This window comes from Idiotropiscis lumnitzeri, chromosome 1, assembly GCF_059441095.1.
Source record: "Idiotropiscis lumnitzeri isolate Australia: NSW breed Sydney's pygmy pipehorse chromosome 1, RoL_Ilum_1.0, whole genome shotgun sequence".
Classification (NCBI taxonomy): domain Eukaryota; kingdom Metazoa; phylum Chordata; class Actinopteri; order Syngnathiformes; family Syngnathidae; genus Idiotropiscis; species Idiotropiscis lumnitzeri.
In genome coordinates this window covers 16,886,087-16,904,964 of record NC_142391.1, presented here as the reverse complement: position 1 = coordinate 16,904,964, position 18,878 = coordinate 16,886,087, and the positions used below count along the sequence as shown (strand labels likewise).

General features: G+C 41.3%; 2 protein-coding genes across 3 annotated transcripts; one reads left to right on the top strand and one right to left on the bottom strand.

Annotated features, from left to right (window-relative positions):
- Positions 1 to 4,974: 4,974 nt before the first annotated feature.
- On the bottom strand, positions 4,975 to 11,700 carry supt7l (SPT7 like, STAGA complex subunit gamma). Of its 2 annotated transcripts, none has more exons than XM_088293461.1 (5): positions 11,397 to 11,700; positions 9,239 to 9,697; positions 8,656 to 8,980; positions 6,602 to 6,839; positions 4,975 to 6,167 (listed from the first exon to the last, which is right to left on the bottom strand). In XM_088293461.1, the coding sequence occupies exons 2-5, from the start codon at positions 9,661 to 9,663 to the stop codon at positions 5,875 to 5,877; spliced, it is 1,281 nt and encodes a 426-aa protein (XP_088149587.1). In that variant the 5' UTR covers positions 9,664 to 9,697; positions 11,397 to 11,700; the 3' UTR covers positions 4,975 to 5,874. The 2 variants fall into 2 exon arrangements, with proteins under 2 accessions (XP_088149587.1, XP_088149493.1); XM_088293367.1 differs by lacking the exon at positions 11,397 to 11,700 and adding an exon at positions 10,904 to 11,038.
- slc4a1ap (solute carrier family 4 member 1 adaptor protein) lies at positions 11,230 to 18,322 on the top strand. Its single transcript, XM_088293235.1, has 14 exons — positions 11,230 to 12,077; positions 13,046 to 13,244; positions 13,329 to 13,457; positions 13,555 to 13,615; positions 14,553 to 14,692; positions 14,782 to 14,942; positions 15,406 to 15,475; positions 15,770 to 15,959; positions 16,418 to 16,514; positions 16,589 to 16,838; positions 17,293 to 17,391; positions 17,473 to 17,540; positions 17,788 to 17,857; positions 18,135 to 18,322. Exons 1-14 carry the CDS (start codon positions 11,244 to 11,246, stop codon positions 18,182 to 18,184), a joined length of 2,418 nt encoding a protein of 805 aa, XP_088149361.1. The 5' UTR covers positions 11,230 to 11,243; the 3' UTR covers positions 18,185 to 18,322.
- Positions 18,323 to 18,878: the final 556 nt, after the last annotated feature.

Sequence of the window (18,878 nt, the reverse complement as noted above, 5' to 3'; positions counted from 1 at the left end):
GAAAAATGGCAAGTCAGTGTGCTTTCAGCCCAATGTTGATCGGAGAGTGCCATCTATAGGAGTCCAAGAATACTACAACCGGTTCACGAAGCAGATTTGAAGCTTCATTTACCCATCACGAAAGAAAAGGTGAAGTTCAAAGAGAAACTCCCCGTCGGGGAATCGAACCCCGCTCTTCTACGTGACAGGTAGAGATACTATACACTATACTAACGAGGAATTCATTCCTGTGCACCTGTCTTCTGGTGATTAAGTCACAATCCCTGGAAGGATTGGCAACGTTTCCAGTGAGGCAGTTTGACGACTGTTTTGGAAGAATGCCTGATGCTCTGATTCCATAGTGTTCTGGTTATCATGGTCGTCGAACGCATTAAAGGTTTCTGGTCGAGAAAACTTTTTCTTCCTGTCATTAGCTGTTGCGCAACATTTGCTGTGCTCGTGAAATGACCCGCGTCAGTTTTCCATAGAGTTGTGGTTATCGTATATGTCACTGGGTCACTACCCTGCGTGAAAATGTGCCCTATTTGCTTTTTGTTTTGTTCGAAAAAGTTGCTCCATTTTAAAGGAAGTTCAGAAAAGGCTCCTGTGTTCTTGTGACTTCCATCGTGTAGTGGTTATCATGTTCACCACAAACCGGTCCGTCCGCCAGCGTGAAAATGTGGCCTATTGGATTTTTGATTTGCTCTGAAAATCTGCCCCTTTTACAAGCAAAGTCAAGCCCCAAAATAATTTGCAATAAAATGTTGATTGTTCTATTTAACTTCATTAGTTGGCATTCTGATTATTATTGCGTTGGCGGAACATGACTTAAGCGGTAAAATCAACTCATTTTTAGCCGTCTTGTGGGGCGGCCATTTTGTCACCTCTTTCGACTGAAAATGGAAAATGACATCACAGTTCACGACCAATCATGGCTCAGCTTCAGAAAACAAGTGAGCTCCAGCTCCCACCGATCCTGAAGAGAATATAAGCGGTTATAGGAAATGGATGGAAGAATTTTTACTCTCAAATACTGTTACAAACACAAAGTATGCATACAGTATGTTCCAAATATAAACATGACGCTGCACACAATGGAGCTGCACTCAAACCAAAATAAATCAAATGAATCCCAGTTAAACTAATTCATTGGATCTTCATGACTTTCCTTGGCGTAATGCCAGTTGTCAAAAAACCGCCAGCGCTATCAAGCTGTTTGCGAGCCTGCTGGTAGTGTCAACAAAATCAAAGCAACTTGAATTCCAGAATTAATTTAGCAAATTCCAAAATGAGCTGCACGCAAACAGTGTTGATTAACCTTTCCAAACGTGCAGCACAACAAATGCTTACTTACCAGTTAACAGACATTCATTAATGCCGCAATGTCACAACGGTCTCGTTTAGTTCGGGTGGCGACAGTGTTTGCATTCAGCGCTGTCAGGCTGTGTTCCACTTTGACACTTTGAGAATCATGCTGCAGATAAAGAATAATATATTTATATTCAAATAGTTTGAACGAGAATTCCTGCTGGTGTGAAATGTTATTCTTACTCACAAAGATGTGGTGCACCATTTTCCTGAAAACATAGTCAGTTACACAAAACATGTCAACGTGTGAGCAAAACAACATCCATCATTGTCACAATGTAGAACAGAAAAGATTTTCGTTGATTACGTTGACGGTAATAGGTGTTTGCTCTAAAAGTAACGCACTGTAAATACAAGAAAATTACTGACTTTTTTGGGGGGGATTGATAGTTTTATAATATGGCTGTTAAATTTGAATAAATTTTTTGTGATAGTTAATTTCAAGTCAAACTAGCTAAGGTGAGACTGACACGGATGTGAGGGGCCGTTCACTCAGTTAGCTCCTCGAGTTTATACGCAAACGACAACACTTGATGTTCTCTTGACGTATGACCACTTATCTTATTTTTAAAATGGGATCAAGCCATGCATGCATATCACCTATGCAGCAAGTTTCGATTTATCTCAAGGTCATCGTGTAAATTGATGAAATCCTGACATTTATCTCATCTAATGAGCAAACGCAGACCTGAAGCTACAAAACACGCGACCGTTCCTGTCAACAAACCAAATTGAGAACAAGAAAAGACAGCTTAAATTCAGGACATGAAAGGAGGACAACATCAAAACAAAGATTAAAACGTTTGTCATGCTCCTTTTATTGCTTCGGTGCCTTTGTTTATGAGTGTGTATGTGACAGTAATTAACAATGAAAAATTATTTTTATTTTTCAAGCCAGGAAGAGAAGTACTGATGAAGAAAAAGAGTGCATCATAGGCACACTTTATTGATTGTGCGTAGTGCCCACTTCTGGCCCTTTTGCTTGGAAATAACCCTGGCTGTTTAATTGGCATAGATCCCTTTGGCTTTTGGTAAAATGCCCGGTTAATAGAACAGATTTCACGTTGCCAGGCTTTCTTCTGCATAGCTTAACAAAATCTATCATCTTAGCGGTGCAAATAACCAATAAACATGATTAAAAAAAAAATGTGAGCTACTCCAAGCCACAGCATCATCTTTGTCACATTCCATTCCGGAGTGTTTTGACGGTTTTAGAAAATGTGGCAACAAACAGCAGATGGGATGGAATGGTGTCATACAACTTCAAATAAAATAACGTGGCAGTCGCACAACTGCAGTGTGGCAAAGATGTAGGCTCACAATACTTTGTCATACTAGAAAAAGAGAATTCTTTTCAAGAACATGGTGTGATTTGAAAAGTTAGGGAATCCAAAGGCACATCTTGGGATGTGAACATTTTTAGTGACGATTGCCGCGTCTTCAATTCAAATTTATTGAAATTTGTGTCACGGCACTTTACGCATAGCAGGTCAAAGACGACACTCCTCCCTTATTAAAAGTCTAACTTAGCCCCAACTAAAGTTTATTACAACCAACACAGTACATTTATCAAGCTAGCGCACAATTTGAAGCCACGATAACTCGCTGTTGTTACAGCAATGTCATGAATGTTTAAATTGTAGACGATGAACGATGGGGAGCACACGCCGCAGTTTACAGTTGAGAAGTGAGAGACTGGGGGCTTCTTCACAATGTCAACACAGTCCTTGATGTGAGCACATAACATCAACTGTAGCAGAATAGAATGGGAAATGCAAGTACTGTCAGTTGTATGCGGGCACAGCATGGTCTCTAATGAGCTACAGCAACATGGCGCTGCTACACTAGAGGGGGAAAGAAACTGAAATCCAAAATGATTGATGTGGCGGACAATTATAGGGAGAACTACAGTAGCTACATGAGTCTTTCTGTAAAATGAACAGCATGCAGTTCAAACCTTGGACCAAAAGGGAGAATAATTGACACATGTGCCGAACTTCAGTTGATTATCAACCATGCGGACTGCTTTGGCTTCCATATCGACTATAGTTTCAAAATATTGCATATAAGTGTGAAATAATACCATGCACAGCTGGTGTGATATTCTATTTATTATTATTTTTGCAGTTATTACTTGTGTGTAATGGAATGTTTGCAGTTTCCTCTTTTCTTGGACATTTCTATTCAGAAGTAACATAACTCCTAAAGTGAACTGTAATGTGGTGCTATATAAATAATATATCAGTAACAGCAAGCGTTTGGGGACAATGTAGTGCGAAATTAAGGCATTTGTTAACATTCTGGACGAATCAGAAGTCTGGTAATTGGTATCACGGCATTGGCACTGAAGCCCCCACTGAGGGGGCGTGTGTGGGGTGGGGTGTTGCCATGTTGACTTTTGCATGAAACTCAACACTGCCATCCAGTGGTTAATAGATGAACTGAGGATGAAGGGGGTTCTATATCTTGGATTTTCCTCCTTGTAATGTGGATTTGCACATATTTCATCTTTTTTTTTTTTTTCAAGAGTAACCTGTTTCAGACAAGCTATCGCTGGAGACATGGCATTGTTTTGATATGCAACATACTCTTTTAGTTAAAAGTGGGAGTGCTTGCGGTTGAAACAACCAAACAAACATAAAACACATTTTGTTAAATTGTCACTAAGGGCTGACAGTAGTTATCTCACTCAGCTTGTGCCTCAAACACATCGTCACTTGTTTGTAGTCAAACTCAAAACTACCAGACATGACGTGCTAATTTGTTTAAAGTAGAGGCGATGAACGTTTTCTTATCTAATTAAATTCTGTCGTGCTAGTAATGATGCTATTCTCCTAATGGATGGCGATGCAAATTTAAGGTGGCATCGGATTGGTCAAAGTTAAAGCATACAGTTCTTTCTGAAATTAATTCAAACGTATTTTTCATTCTGCACATGTGCCATTGAGACAATGACGATATCTTTTCAACAAATCGCGGAGCTCTGTCCTCAGCTGAACAGTAATCGTGACGTACCTCTCAGTCCAGTGATGTTAACCGCGGCAGTAAAAGGCATATCATGTTGCTTGCTTATTCAATTGGGGCTTCATTCCATTCCATTTCGGCAGCAAACCGTTTTTCTTTGGCACTTACGCTTGTAACTAAGCACACACTTGTCCGAATTGCCTTCTCTTCAGAGTTCTCTACCCATAGATGGCCTTGCAGCTCCTGACGGCTCACCACAGGAATCACTCGAACGGCACCGTCACCGTCCCTGCCTAACCTCCTTCTATTGTTAAAACACGGGACGTTGTATAATCCACTCGAGACGTGGCAAATCCTGGTTCAGAAACTAAAAACGCTGACAAGTGTCTGGCTTTAGCCACAGGCACTCGCTTACCTGCCAGTTGAGCAGAAGCACCTGTGGCGAAAGCCCAACTGTGGCAGGGTTTTTACTTTCTACACCTGGATTTGACACCACTGATCAACTCTCAAGTTATGTGATATATATGGTCCGCATATTGTGATCCATCATTTAGGAACCATCAATATTATGCAAGTTTGTAAATCTAAATGTTAGTGAGAGACTTATGCTCAAAATATACTACACCACAGAGAACCAAGTCACTTTAGTGCCACATGTGGAAGAACAGTGCAGATCACTTTTTTTATTTTTTAACGTGTGTTCAGACAACCATGACTTAGCTATCACAGGACTTAATTAGACGTTAGTATAAACCTGGCTATTAGCACTTCTCCCACTCGGAACATGGACACCAAACTGCCCGTGGATTTGAATAGATCAGCTCATTGGGCAGGAAAAATTAAGCAATTACTTTGCCATTAAGGCTGAATGCACATTGTCTTCATAATGTATACAAGCAAACGGCACTTCCTGCTGGTGTCTCTGTCAGCTTGCCTGGAACAGATGTTAAGTCAGCCAAACATCTTAAGGTTGATAGGTGTGTGAAGCGTGTGCCGTGCAGCCCCTAGTGGGTTGCGTTACAGAGGCCTAGAAGTAATGTCTGTGGAGGAGGAATGGGAAGTTAAAAATAGTATGCAGCAACACGCACAGGATTTTTGTTCCCGGCTGTGGAGATTAAAACTGAAATTGAAAGACAACAAAGCATTGAACTCAATTATGGAAATTAAAAATGAAAAAACTTTTCAAACCTACTTTTTATGTATACCTTCTAATAACCTAATGAAAATTCATAATGTGACGAAAATAATATAAACTCTTTATTGTGAGTTCCTATATTGTGTATTGCCTTGTGACTGGCTGGCTAGTTGACTAGTCCAAAGTGTACCTAATCTCTTCCGACAGTCAGTTGGTTCCAGCTAACCACAATCTGGATGATACGAGGTATAAAAAAAAAATGGATAGATGCATCAATTGATGAAGTGCATATGAATTAATTATGCTCACAATTTCAAAGAAAAACAATCATCTGTATTTTTCTTCCTCTAACAATTTCGTTCAATATCCCATTCAAAGTATGTCATGTTTGGTCCAGTGTCTCTCCATCACCATAAAAAAACACAAGCTCACATCTTCTTGGTTCGCTTCTTGGGTCTCTGGTTGAAGACTGGTGAGGTGCTCATCAGGGAGTCTGGCGAATGTGAGGCGTAGCTGCCATCTGATGCCGCGCCAGCGGGAGAGGAGGCCATGGCACCTCCCGACTCGCTCATTGTCGACATGGGGTCCCCCTCCTCAAACACATCCCCACCCAGGTGGTGGTGGTGATGAGGGTGATGAGAAGCACCCTGGCCTTCCTCACCATCGTGCGGTTCCACTTTTACTTGGGGCCACAAGGGTGAGTTGTTGGCTACACCGCTACCTTGAAATAACCAAGGAGAAAATGGGAGCCACTCAGACCAAGGTATAAAGCACCTGCTTTGAGCCCCATGACAATTAACAATTCAAAATTCACAATTATTATTACCTCTGTTCAGCGACAACATTTATTTAAGCATTTGCGTTTATTTTTTAACAATGTTTTTGGACACTGTTTATTTTAATTTATACATATATACAAAATGCATACCATTGAAAGTGTTAATAGGTTCACAGTGAAATGTGTTAAAACGACAGAATGCAATACGTTAAGCTAAGTGAAAGGAGAAAAGCTTCATTACGGTGGACAAAGTCATGTGACAATGTTTCAGCTCCATTGTGGATGCGCCTGTGAGGCTTTTTTCCCCCCGAGAGGCCTTAAGCACTAAAACAAATCTTAAATGTGTCATTGAATATGTGAATGAAAATAGGACTCACTTGAGGTGTGAGGAGAGTGGTCGGCATCCAGGCCTGCGGACAGCCTCTCCCCATGAGTCCCGAGGACGCCCATGGGCAAGGCTTGGTCCCCAGATGCAAGGTCGGCCTCTGGCTCCTCACTGACAGGGAAAGCTATGTCACTCATGGGCTCCTCCTTGATCCTGGGGGGCTTTGAGTCCTCCAGAGCTTTTTCAGGATTCACTAACCTTTCGTATTCTTCTGACAGATCATGACTGACCTGGAAGGGCAAAACTCATTTGAAGGCTTAATCAGCAGTTAGAAATGATGGACGAGGACCTACAAAAAACAGCTCCAGGTGGTTTTTATACAGTCAGAATTCAAATGTATATTCAATCAAATGTGACATTATTTTGTTTTTAATTAATTTAAAACTGTTTCCATAAGCACACACAAAACAATAACATACAAATTGAGAATTACAGCAAACCTAACCGAATTTTTGAAGTCTGAAAAATTTCAATGACAAGTTTCGCTTTTCTTACAATGCCAAAAATTCCCAGTCTTTTCCTGAAATTGTTTGACTTGACACAGTAGAAGAACATGATCCATTTGCATAAATTGGCTAAAAAACAAACAAACAAACAAAAGGCTCTATTACAGCTAACGAGTGGAACTGATAAGATTTTATCGATACGACTACTCTTAACGATACTGCTTCATACTTATCAATCCAGTGCCTTCATGGTAGTCTTATCTTTACTTTTTTGTTTAGAAAAACATTGAATCAAAATTTTAAAACACACGATAATGTATTTTTTTTTTTTTTTTTTAAATCAATGCACTTGTCTTGTAACAATGACACTATTATAAAAAATATCTGACATTATTTGAACAAAACACAATTTTACTGTTAAATAATATATGAGCGGTTATTTAATGTAAAAGAAAACCTGTGCAGAGCAACAAGGTTGGGACATGCTGTTGGACTACAAAAAGCACTTCAGTGAGGTGAGATCCACAATTTCTATGGCTGTGTCTGAATGTTAACCACTCAGCCCCGCACATGACGATGGTCGTGTATGCGTTGATGCATTGTGTGGCGATGTGACATGTGGACTCCTAGCGAAATGATCTATGCTAGGGAACCCATACAACATGTTGCAGTGTATGACTGTTTTTTTTTTGCAATCCACAAAAACACTGGCAGTCAACGAAGATGCGCATTGCGACAGAAATAAGACGTGAGCATTAATCATGAGAAAGTGTGCATATATTCAAAGGCGAGGCATGACAAACTCTGCTATTTCATCCACTGGTAATTGTGAATGTACAAATATAGTCACATAATAAACACAATATATGCGTATGGTCGTATATACTTGACAGCTTATGGCTGTCTTGCAACTGTCAATAACAAGGAAGTGGATTTCCCATGTGTGCTGTCCAGCAGCGACTGCTTATGGCTTCCTCTCACTTCGTGCCTCACTCCCTAACTCCCTCACCCCCACCGCAAGATGATTGTCATTGGCAGCCTTTAGCTGGCGATCAACGCCAAATTTGAAAAGGAGGAATGTGTTTTGGTGGACTGAGCTTTACATGCATCAACTCCATCCTGAAAACGACCTATAGCAAAAGATGTACTCCTGAGACTGCTGCTGAGGAAGTACGGCCAGACATCGTGTCTATTGAGACAGTTCGACACAGAAGTCATCAAATCAGTCCTGTGTTGCTCCATCACAAACTGGTTTGGTGCCGCCACAAAAAGAAGACAAAATCCGACTGCAACGGACAATTAGGACAGCGGAAAAAAATCATTGTTACCCCCCTCCCCACTCTTGAGAACTTCCACACTTCAAAAAACAAGACGAGAGCAAGGGAAATTATCCTGGACCCGCCCACACGCTGCTCCTCCCGTTAGGAAGGCACCATCAAATCATGCACACCGAAACCAGCAAACATTCAAACAGCATCTTCCCTTTCGCCATTAACTCCATAAACAGTTGACTCAAATTCTAAAGCGGCACTTTGCCAATTGTGCACACCTTTGAAGGGTTGTTACTTGAGCCTGTGGCCAGTCATAAAACTTCCCTCACCTGTAACATGTAGCTGTGATAATCCTTGATTCGCACTTGCCAGAAGCGCTGAAGGGCGAGCACACTGCCGATGCCCACCTCATGGAAAACTTGCTCCACCACGTCAGGAAAGGGGCTGGCCCCCAGTCGGGCCTCTCTGTCCACAGCTACCCGCAGGAGGCGGGTCAGGCGTAGGTAGTGCTCGTGAACCAGGTCCGTGAGAGTTTCGAGCACACTCTCGTAGGCCGTCTCGAAGCCGGCGTGGGCCAAGATGGTGGCCACTGACTGATAAAGGAGCTGTCTGCAGGAGGGCCAACTCAGCTCTGTGACTGGCTCCCCTCGACCCCTAATAATGGGAGAATACGAGAAGAGAAGTGAATAGGCCGCCAAAGACTTCTTAAATAGTTGCTCATCTGGAACACACATATACAGCCGTTTGAATTGAATTTGTCCTTAGAGGGATGAACTCAAACTTACCCTTGACAGATTAACTTAACTTGACCTTCTCTAAACATTTGAATGTACATTTGTTTAATGTTACAGTACTAAATAACAGCAAGTTGACCACGGCTTTTGCTTGTTCTCAAAAAAATGAAGAACGTACTTATAAAAGTCACTTTCAGGGTCACTGTGGCGGAGCTGAAAGGGTTGCAGAGGAGCTTTGCAGTCAAGTGGTAGCAAGTCATCAGGCATGGCGGGTGGGGTGGGAGGGCGCAGTGGCAGGTTTGTTTCAACATCCTCCAGCCGGCCACCAGCCTCGGAGGACGCCGAGCTCTGACCCTGAGCTGCTGCCAAAAGACCACGGAGGCGGCGGGCGTGTTGGCACAGCTGCACCGTGTGAATGGTGAGACTACAAGGCTCTGACGGGACGTCCAGCATCGTGGTGGGGCGCGGACGTTGCGCCGACGGCTGATGCAGCGGAGGATCCTGCATTTCCACCGATCGAAACTCACGCTGGAGCAAATCAAAGGAGCTGCGACTGGCAGGTGCTCCTGCAGGCCCAGGGATCTCACCCCAGTAGCGCATCATGATGAGCTGTCACGGATGAAATACTACGGTGATACTAAGAAGGGATGAAAAGCAAAAAGAGAGACCTACAGTGTTAGAACTTGCCAAATATATATACAAAATATATACTATTGACGGACAAGTAGCGATGCAAATTTTCAAAGTTGGAAACTTTACACGGGAATTAACTGGTATTTATGGGAATAAACAAGACATTTGCAAAACTGAAGGTTGGCTCAATAGAAAAGATATTATATTTATGCATTTTCTGCACTGTTAAATTGAAATAATGTCCATTTTCTTTAATTTAGGGATTGATATTAAAACTAGTTATTTTTTCATAAATTAATGAACAAAATAATTGCCTAGAGTAACTGGCTATTTGATAGTTGTAGTCCTAATAGAAAAATGACGTTTTGTTGGTGGTTAATATAGTTGAGCACAACCCTAAATAACGATTAAATTTGCATGCAAGTACAGAGGTACCTTCACTTAAGAGTGCACAGGTCACTTGGTCGATATTTGGCTGATGTCTGCTCATGACATCACAAAATGTTCATATTTATGCTTGAAGATTATAAGTGCCTATTAAATCACCCTCAATTTCCAATTAATTCTTTTCCATTAACATTGAAAGTTAACAATTTGGAAAATAGTATTCATAAAATTCCTTTAACTTCTCATGGAGGGTTCCCGCAAACTTTCTGGAAATTTACAGATTTGCCCGTATTTAGCAATCCGATATAAAAAGACGTAATGACATGGTGTTTCCGCAACTACTGTATACACCATATAAGTACTGACTGACATTGAAATGTATAAATATGTTTATGCTGATGATGATTTGAAACAGCAGATTTTTGTGTAGCCATAAACAAAGAGATTTAAGAGGACTAAACAGTATGTAAATGAAAATTCCGTCATCATTTCTGATAACAGCCTTCAAGGTGGCTCTCACTATGTAGACCAGTATGCAATTTAACTTAAGTAAAACGGTCAAAGAGGCTATAGCAACAATTTGTATAACGCATGATGCATTATTGTTGTCAAATTATTTTGCGTACCTCAAAATGCACTTTTTTCCTACAAGTTATAAATACAATTCAGAAAGCCAGCGAATGTTTTTTCTCAATAATTGAGTTTGCAAAAGCAAAGCATTTTAATGCATTAGGGCAAGACAACTACACCACGTACATGCGTGTTAATTAGACCTGAAATTGTTTGCTAAAGTAACAGTTCAGGTATAGCAAAGGCGGCTCACCTTTTCCACAAAAGAAGCGTTTGCGGGTTTATGTATATTAACGTGTCAAAAAATAAGCTTCGTCGTTAGATGCAACGCGAAACAGGAAATACGGCTTTCAGTTCTTTTTTAAACAGATTCCAGTGAAACACTAAATTAAATATTTAGTTCCGTGTAAAAAATGAACAACAGCAACACGTGTGCTTTATTAGTGGAACATCGACATATATGTTTTTGTTTTAATCGTATGATATTTTAATATAATGCTAGTGTTACTTTATGTTTTGGTTGTTTTGTTGTTCACCATTCACAACGATATGACATATGACCCGGACTTAATTCAACGTCGCACCAAACAAACATGGCCGCCTCCGAGCAGCCAGACATGAACGTGATAAACCCGATTGAAAAAGCGACCATCTTAGCGATGGAAACGGACGACTGCTCGAGGGCAGAACATGACACACAACACGAGAAGAAAGAAATGCCCGGAGCTGTCCAGGAAACTATGGACCTTTTTAAAAAACCAACTGCTTTCGCTGCGCCTTCTCTCCCCAGTAAACGCAGCCTGGACGCCGCTGTCCCATCCAAACCCGCAACCGAGGGGAGACTCGAGAAAGAAAACAACGAAGCACAAGTTCAGGACACTAATTCTGAACCATCTCCCGTTCCATCGAACGATAAAGAAACGTCGGAGACTGGCCCTGAAAATAATACAAATGGCGATGAGCACAGAGACGTTGCGCCACTTCACATCAAAACAGAATCTAAACCCAGGGTGCTCCCGTCCAAAGTCCCTCCTGTTGGCAAGTTCCCTCCTCTCCCATACACAGAGCCCCAGTGGGGTGGCCCTCCTCCGGAAGACCTCTATGCTCTTGAAATTTTGAAAAACGGCACCATCGTGGACAAAGTGCCCCTTGCGCATCGAGGTTACTTTGTGGTTGGACGTTTGCCGGTGTGTGACGTATCTCTGGAACACCCATCCATCTCCAGGTACCACGCTGTCATCCAGTACCGCCAGGATCCCGGTGAAGGGGAGTCTGCCGGTGAGAATCGCGGTTTCTACGTCCAGGACTTGGGCAGCACACATGGCACCGTTGTCAACAAGAGCAAAATTCCTCCCAAGACGTTCATCAGACTCCGTGTTGGATATGTCCTTAAGTTCGGCGGCAGCACGAGGCTATTCATCCTGCAGGCATGGCTTGTTTTTCCTCTTCCCAAATATAATTACTCTTTAATGGCATCGCGTTAGACACCAAAACAGAACACGGCACCTTTTGAGCTGTTATCCAGCCATACATTTTCTATGGGTAGAATTCACATGAAGTCATAAAATGCCACTAGTCTTGTTTCGGGTTACAGCTGACTTTGAGTACACCCTTGAATGGTCACCAGCCGGCCACGGGGCAAACTTAAACAACCACTCAGATCTGTGACCTGTGGAGAATTAGGAATCTTTAATTAACCCTTAGCATGTTTTTGGAATGTAGGAGAAAGTTGGAGTACCTGCAGAAAACCCACACAAGCATGCAGAGAGCATGCAAATATCACGCAGGGAGGTTGGAGCTGAGATTCTGACGTGCTAACCACACATCCACATTCTTGAGCTGCTGTTTTTAACTCTTCATAACGCATATGCTCCCGAGTGGGATGCTTTACTAATCCGTTGACAAGAAGTGGCTCTCAGTTTCAAAAAGGCTGGTGACCCCTGGTCTTAATGTTGTCTACTGTACATTGATTCTGGCAGAAAATGCGAAATTGTTATAGTTTGGGTTCAATTTCTCCATTATGGGACTATTAAAGGACATCTTTATCTTTATCAAAACGTCACTGCTGAATGATTAATTGTGTTTTACTGCAATGTCTTTCTTCGACCAGTTACCTCTGTTTATAATTCATTCACATTGTAATTGGATAGTACACATGACCTGTAGGTTACGTTACATATTTATTAGTTTCTCACCTTGCGGTAATTAATGTTCATATAGCTGACTCGTCGAAGCACAAACTTTTGACTAATGTACAGTCACTGCTCTTTTCTATTTCGGTGTGACAGTTTTATGTGTGTGACCTACTCAGGTGATTAGTTAGGGCAGAATAAAAATTGCCGTTACCTCATAAACTGTTTCCTACTTTATGCAAATAATGTGTTCTCCTTTTCAGGGCCCAGAATTTGATGAGGAAGAGGAGTCTGAACTGACAGTCACAGAGCTGAGGGAGCAAGGCAGGAAAAAGAGGGCGGAGCTCGAGAAAATAATGATGGGAGAGGGTTCTGATGATGACGAGGCAGAGGAGAAGGACGAAGGCAAAAGCGGCAAGAGCAAAGTTTCCAGTGAAGATTCAGGCTGTTCTTGGGGAATGGGTGAGCTTTTTATGAATATGTATGGAAGTGCTGAGTTTAGAGATGACCTTTTACCCCTTGTGTCACCATTAATTCCCCCTGCAGCTGAGGAGCAGCTCCCAGAAGAAGACGAAAATGAGGAGAACCCCTTTTCAACCGAGTTCCAAGAAGACCAAGAAGCTGCCTACTTAAAGGACCCCAAAAAGGCCTTGCAGGGTTTTTATGACAGGGAAGGTAATATGACTACCGATAAATCCACAGCAACGGAAGACGGAATGTGAAAAAGCTTTTGACTTTTAATAATACAGTATTTATTTATATTTCACATTAGGCGAAGAGCTGGAGTTTGAGTATGAAGACAAAAGCCACGGGAGCTGGCTCTGCAGGATCAAGTAAGTTTTGTCAAAAGGCCCGTTCGCCGTGTGTCAAGTGTCCACCCGTATGATTCATTTCAGTGCTGTGTTAGGAATGCTATGCTACATCCTGATCTGACGTCATATCCATATATTTTCATATCGTTTTGTGAAACAAGAAAAGTTTAAGTGATAAAAGCCATAGATTTCTTTGCATTATTTTTAGAATCCGATTTTTGACTTACTGACTTAGCCACATTTATTTGGCAGAATTTTGCAAAGTTGTCGTCGTGAACGTCTGGAAGTTAAGAATTATAATTGAAGCAGATATATAAACAGTGTTTATTTAATACACTTTGCAATTTTTAATACATTTTTAAATTTAATTACATACAAATTTGCAATCCATTTACAATTGCCTTTATTTTAGCCTAAGATTAATTTATTGCTTGTTTTTGTTTAAAAAAAAAATTAGAACAGGACCCTGAAAAAATAATCGCTTATTAAATCGAAATCTCAATATTGAGAAAAAAATTACTATACCAATGGTTTTCAGAATTATTAGTAGTTTTGACCACTGGTTGTATCGGTTGAGTGGGTGTAGCTGTGTTAGTTATGTAGATAGTGTGACGTTATGTCACTGACGAAAAAAGAGAACCATGATTGGTGCTACAAAAAACATAATTTTCCAAGTTCCATTTTTCATAGATGATTGTCTATGCTCTAAAAAACAATGTGTCCGTCACCATACATACTGTATTTTATTGTTGGCATCCCAATCGAATGGTGCCAAAAAATGGTACAGTGCAGGTTATCTGTTTTGCTACGTTTAACAAGGTTCAACAACAGAAATGCCAATTTTTTTAAACCATGAGCAATTGGACTAAATTGTTGGAAGCCAGGCTTCATTTGTGGAAGAAATGTGCCTCTGAAAACTTACAAAGCTGCAAAATGATCCTCCGGATCGTTCTTTCAGGCTGCCAGTGGACGATGCCTTGGGCCGACAGCTCATTGCCGAGGTGACCCACACGGGGAAGAAGAAAGAAGCTGCGGTCCAGTGCTGCCTCGAGGCCTGCCGGATGCTAGAAGCCAGAGGACTGCTTCGCCAGGAAGCGGGTGGGAGGGCTCAGCCTTTTACGAGGCACCGCCTCAAGACCTTCCGAACGTTCTAACTCGTGCACCCCTGCTTGGCTACATGTGTGCAGTGTCTCGCAAGCGCAAGAAAAAGAACTGGGAAGATGAAGACTACTACGACAGTGATGATGACACCTTCCTGGATCGGACAGGCACCGTTGAAAAGAAGAGGAAAGAGAGAATGAAAAAAGCAGGAAAGATTGCGGAGCGGCCCGAGACCTATGAATCACTGGTAAAGCGAGCAAGCCTGCAATAGGGGGGCGTCCTTGGTTTATTGCCTTTGCAAATATAATTAAGATCAGTTTTGATTGTAACTGTAAAAAGGGTATTCTTTTTTTTCTGAATAGTTGGAGCGCAGTGAAACTGATTTTGATTGTTGTACATTACACGGTTTATTGAGATGAACAGGTTTGTACAATTAGTCTCAGTCCCTATGCTGATCACGTGCTATAAAACACTTCGATGTATGAACAAGCTTTGTTTGGATATAATTGAACTATATTTTTTATTATTGGTGTTTACGGTTGCAAAAATGTGTCTGCATGTGATGCAGTGCGCTACTGCTAATATAATTACAATAATAATCAGAACTGGCCATTATCTTATTGCTAGATACATCTGTTTAAATACATTTCATCAGGTTTTGCATGATTAATTAAATGGCTATTAAAACAATTTTTTTTTTCTCCTGTAAGCTGGCCAAACTTACACAGGTGGAGAAGGAAGTAGCAGAAGCTCAGAAAAAGCTAGGCCCCTCTGGGAAAGGTGAGTCATTTTCAAATACAGTGCATCTGGAAAGTGTTCACGGCGTTTCACATTTCCTGCTTTTTGTATGCCTCATGTTAAGATTGTGGCATCATATTAAATAAGACAGAATTGTGCTGCCAAAAATTGTGCCAACAAAGTACTGAGCAAAGCATGTGAATACTGATAGGCATACTGTGCATATCAATTAATTATTATAATTCACTTTGGAATTAGACTTTAACATGACAAAAGGTGGATAAAATGAAGCGGCACTGTGAATACTTGTACGCAGTCTTCCAATTTGCTCACCAGATACTTCCGGCTCTTCTACTGATGACCCTCTGGATGCCTTCATGACCGCTGTGCGCAAAGATGCTTCCATGGATGCCGTGGAGCGCAGGAAGCTCCACGTGCACATCGCTGATCTGCGAAAAGATGCCCAGCGACTGCGCAAGTTGGTGGAACTCACTCGTCCTTCACAGCTTCCTTCGCTGCTCCCCAGGTGAAAAGCTTCTTCAAGTGTTACTCTACCAATCAATCCTTCATGTAGCTATGGCATTAATAAATATATACATTGCACAATACTGTACAGCAGTCATGGCCCATTGAATTATGTTCCAGTAAAAACGATACAATTAACGTAATTACGTGACACGATTTTCATGAAATTTTGAGATAAGGAAGAAACCTTTAAATTTAATTAAGGTCAGGTTAAGGTGCACACACAAGATATTTTCCGTAAATTAAATTGCTTTGGAACAGTCAACCCACTTCCCAAAAAAATCATAATGGCACAAAAGCACACAATTTCTCAAGAGTTGAGCCTTGGCGGAGGTCTGCATTCCCAGTGACATTGTAGTTATAGATGCTCATTCTCGCATTGCTAAAACATCAAATATAAATATAACTTAAGTACAATGCTGTTTGTGAGCATCACATGATCATACTTTGATAATGTAGTGGCAGCTCAAAGTCTGAGAAACCCAAGAAAGCATTGCCGCTTTTCGGAGCCATGAAGGGAGGAAGCAAGTTCAAACTGAAGACCGGCACTCTCGGGGTAGGTGATTTGTTTTGTTTGTTTGTTTCCAAATGCAATATTAGACATGGATCTCATTATCATTTCTTCTGTAGACGTTGCCTCCTAAGCAGCCCAACTTGCCTCCTGAACTCTTTAACATGAAAGAACTTCCGCCAGGAGGAGAAGAGGAGGAGGAGGAAGAAGAAAAAGAAAAGCAGCAGGAAGAAAGGGAGATGGTTGAAAAAAAGGAGGCTGATGAAGATAAAGTGCACGAGTTGAATGTTGCTCCGTTAGAGGGCAGTGACCTCATATCTCAAGAGACTTCGGGACTGAAAGGAGAAAAATCAATGCTAGGGCCCAAAGGTAAACTGACAGAATTATCTTCAGAAAATATCAAATTCATCATTTATGATATAAAGTGGCAATACTAGTTGTAGGTGCATTGCATATGTCCAACACTTTTTCAATCAATGTACAGCATTAAAATAATAGGTGCTTCTAAATAAATGAAGATTATTGTGGAAAAACATGTTTATTACAGAAGTGTAATTCATAACTGAAACGGGTCTACAGATTTAATTAACACTAAGTGGAATATTTCACAATTTATTTGGATGTATCTTACAGCTAACATATTATATATAATATTGAAATTGGGTTTTAAGGCAATTATTGGCCTTCTGAAATGTATTTTCCTGTATTTTGAATTAATCTGTATTTTCCTTAATGTTTTATTATTTATTGAGATGCAACTGTATTTTCAGTTTTCTAACAAATATCCTTATCATGCGCTGTGTTTTTACCCCCCTCATATCAGAGCAAAGTCCAGAAAAGAGGAAAAGCATTGCTTGTACCGACACAAGGAACCAGTTCCCTCATCAGAACATCAAGCCCAACAGTGGCCCACCATCTTCCGGTGAGATTTACTCTTTCCACGTGGAGTCTTATGCTTCCCTGACATTTGACAATCAAGTCTTAGCTCACTGTGTCTCAACAGAATCCAAAGACAAGGGTGACGAGGATCTCGGTCCAAGAAAGAAAAAGAAAGTCATGGGCCCCAACAAGGTAGATTTCGCGAAAATATATTTTACCTACTGTATTTAAATTTCCTATTAAGGGCCAACCTTCATTTTTTTTAAATTTGTAGTTTATTCCTGTGTATTCCAACAACAATTCTCTTTTTATTTTATTCCTCATTTAAATGTTTATTATTAATTTCCAAATGTGACCATTTGGAGAATTTTGCAACCCTAGCTAATTTACAGTGTGAACGTGACATATAATAACACTGCCTGATGGTGTGCGTCCATAGCCGCCTGTGCAGCTCTCGAGTCAATATCCACAGGACGACCCCGATTACTGTGTTTGGATGCCGCCGACAGGTAACTGCCCTCCGCAAGTCACAGACATTTGGAGTAAAGCTTTTAATTGCACAAGATGAGTCCGTTTGATCTGACTGAATGAGCCTTGTTGCACTTTAACCTGGGATCAAAGCTAGACATAACCTGATATATTCGGATGAGAGAATGGACCACAGCTGGTCAAAACTCCCGTTATTTCTCACATAATGTCTTTGCATAAAATAGCTTCCTTATTCGTAATTGCATCGTTTCATTCGTGTCAACAGACACCAAATTGCATATTTATCATCACTTTTAGGTCAGACTGGAGATGGCCGCACCCATCTTAATGACAAGTATGGCTACTAAATTGAAAAACTGCCCCCGTGTCAAGTCACACCCGACCCAACGCGTCAACGGCTCCTGCATCAGCACCATCACACTAGATGATCAAGCGCGTGAGAGACCAGAAGGGAATCAAAGCCTATACTGCTCTTCAAATAATGATGTTGGTTGAAGATGATCTACGAAAAGCACAGAGGTCCCAGCTGACAAGCGTTGCCAATGCAGGCATTTGACCCCTTTGACCCTGAGACACAAGAATTGGGTTCCACCCTTTTCACCCTTCAAGCAGAAAATAGAAAATGGCAGCCCAAGAAGGAGTGAACTGAATTCAGCCCCCCCCCTTCCCTTGTCTATGGCTGCTCCTCTTTCACTTCAAACCACCTGACACTCAATCTGCATCCCTCCCCTATTTGGCTCTACTTGATCACTAGCATTACTTTTTTTTTTTTTCCTGCAAAAGAGAGTGTGTAGCAGGGAGGGAGCGCGGTGAAGCAGCTTTTCTGACCATCTGGACACTTGGATGGCTTACTGGATGAAACGCAAGCTGATAATGACTCAAGCTACAGTAAGCAGAGTTGTGTCAGCTGATGTACGCACGCACGCACGCACGCACGCACACTCATGGTCCAACCTTCTCAAAGTTCTCTTTTTAACAGGATTGTCTTTATGCACCAGTCAGCCATTCTTGTGCATTTATGCAGGATTCCCATTCAGTTGC

Excerpts from the sequence above, each read along its gene's own strand:
- supt7l (XM_088293461.1), bottom strand. The coding sequence starts at position 9,663 with ATGATGCGCTACTGGGGTGAGATCCCTGGGCCTGCAGGAGCACCTGCC. Across the intron at positions 6,840-8,655 it reads ATCACAGCTACATGTTACAG|GTCAGTCATGATCTGTCAGA; the intron begins GTGAGGGAAGTT and ends TTGCCCTTCCAG. Across the intron at positions 6,168-6,601 it reads CCACTCTCCTCACACCTCAA|GTAGCGGTGTAGCCAACAAC; the intron begins GTGAGTCCTATT and ends GGTTATTTCAAG.
- slc4a1ap (XM_088293235.1), top strand. The coding sequence starts at position 11,244 with ATGGCCGCCTCCGAGCAGCCAGACATGAACGTGATAAACCCGATTGAA. Across the intron at positions 13,458-13,554 it reads GGGTTTTTATGACAGGGAAG|GCGAAGAGCTGGAGTTTGAG; the intron begins GTAATATGACTA and ends ATTTCACATTAG. Across the intron at positions 13,616-14,552 it reads AGCTGGCTCTGCAGGATCAA|GCTGCCAGTGGACGATGCCT; the intron begins GTAAGTTTTGTC and ends TCGTTCTTTCAG.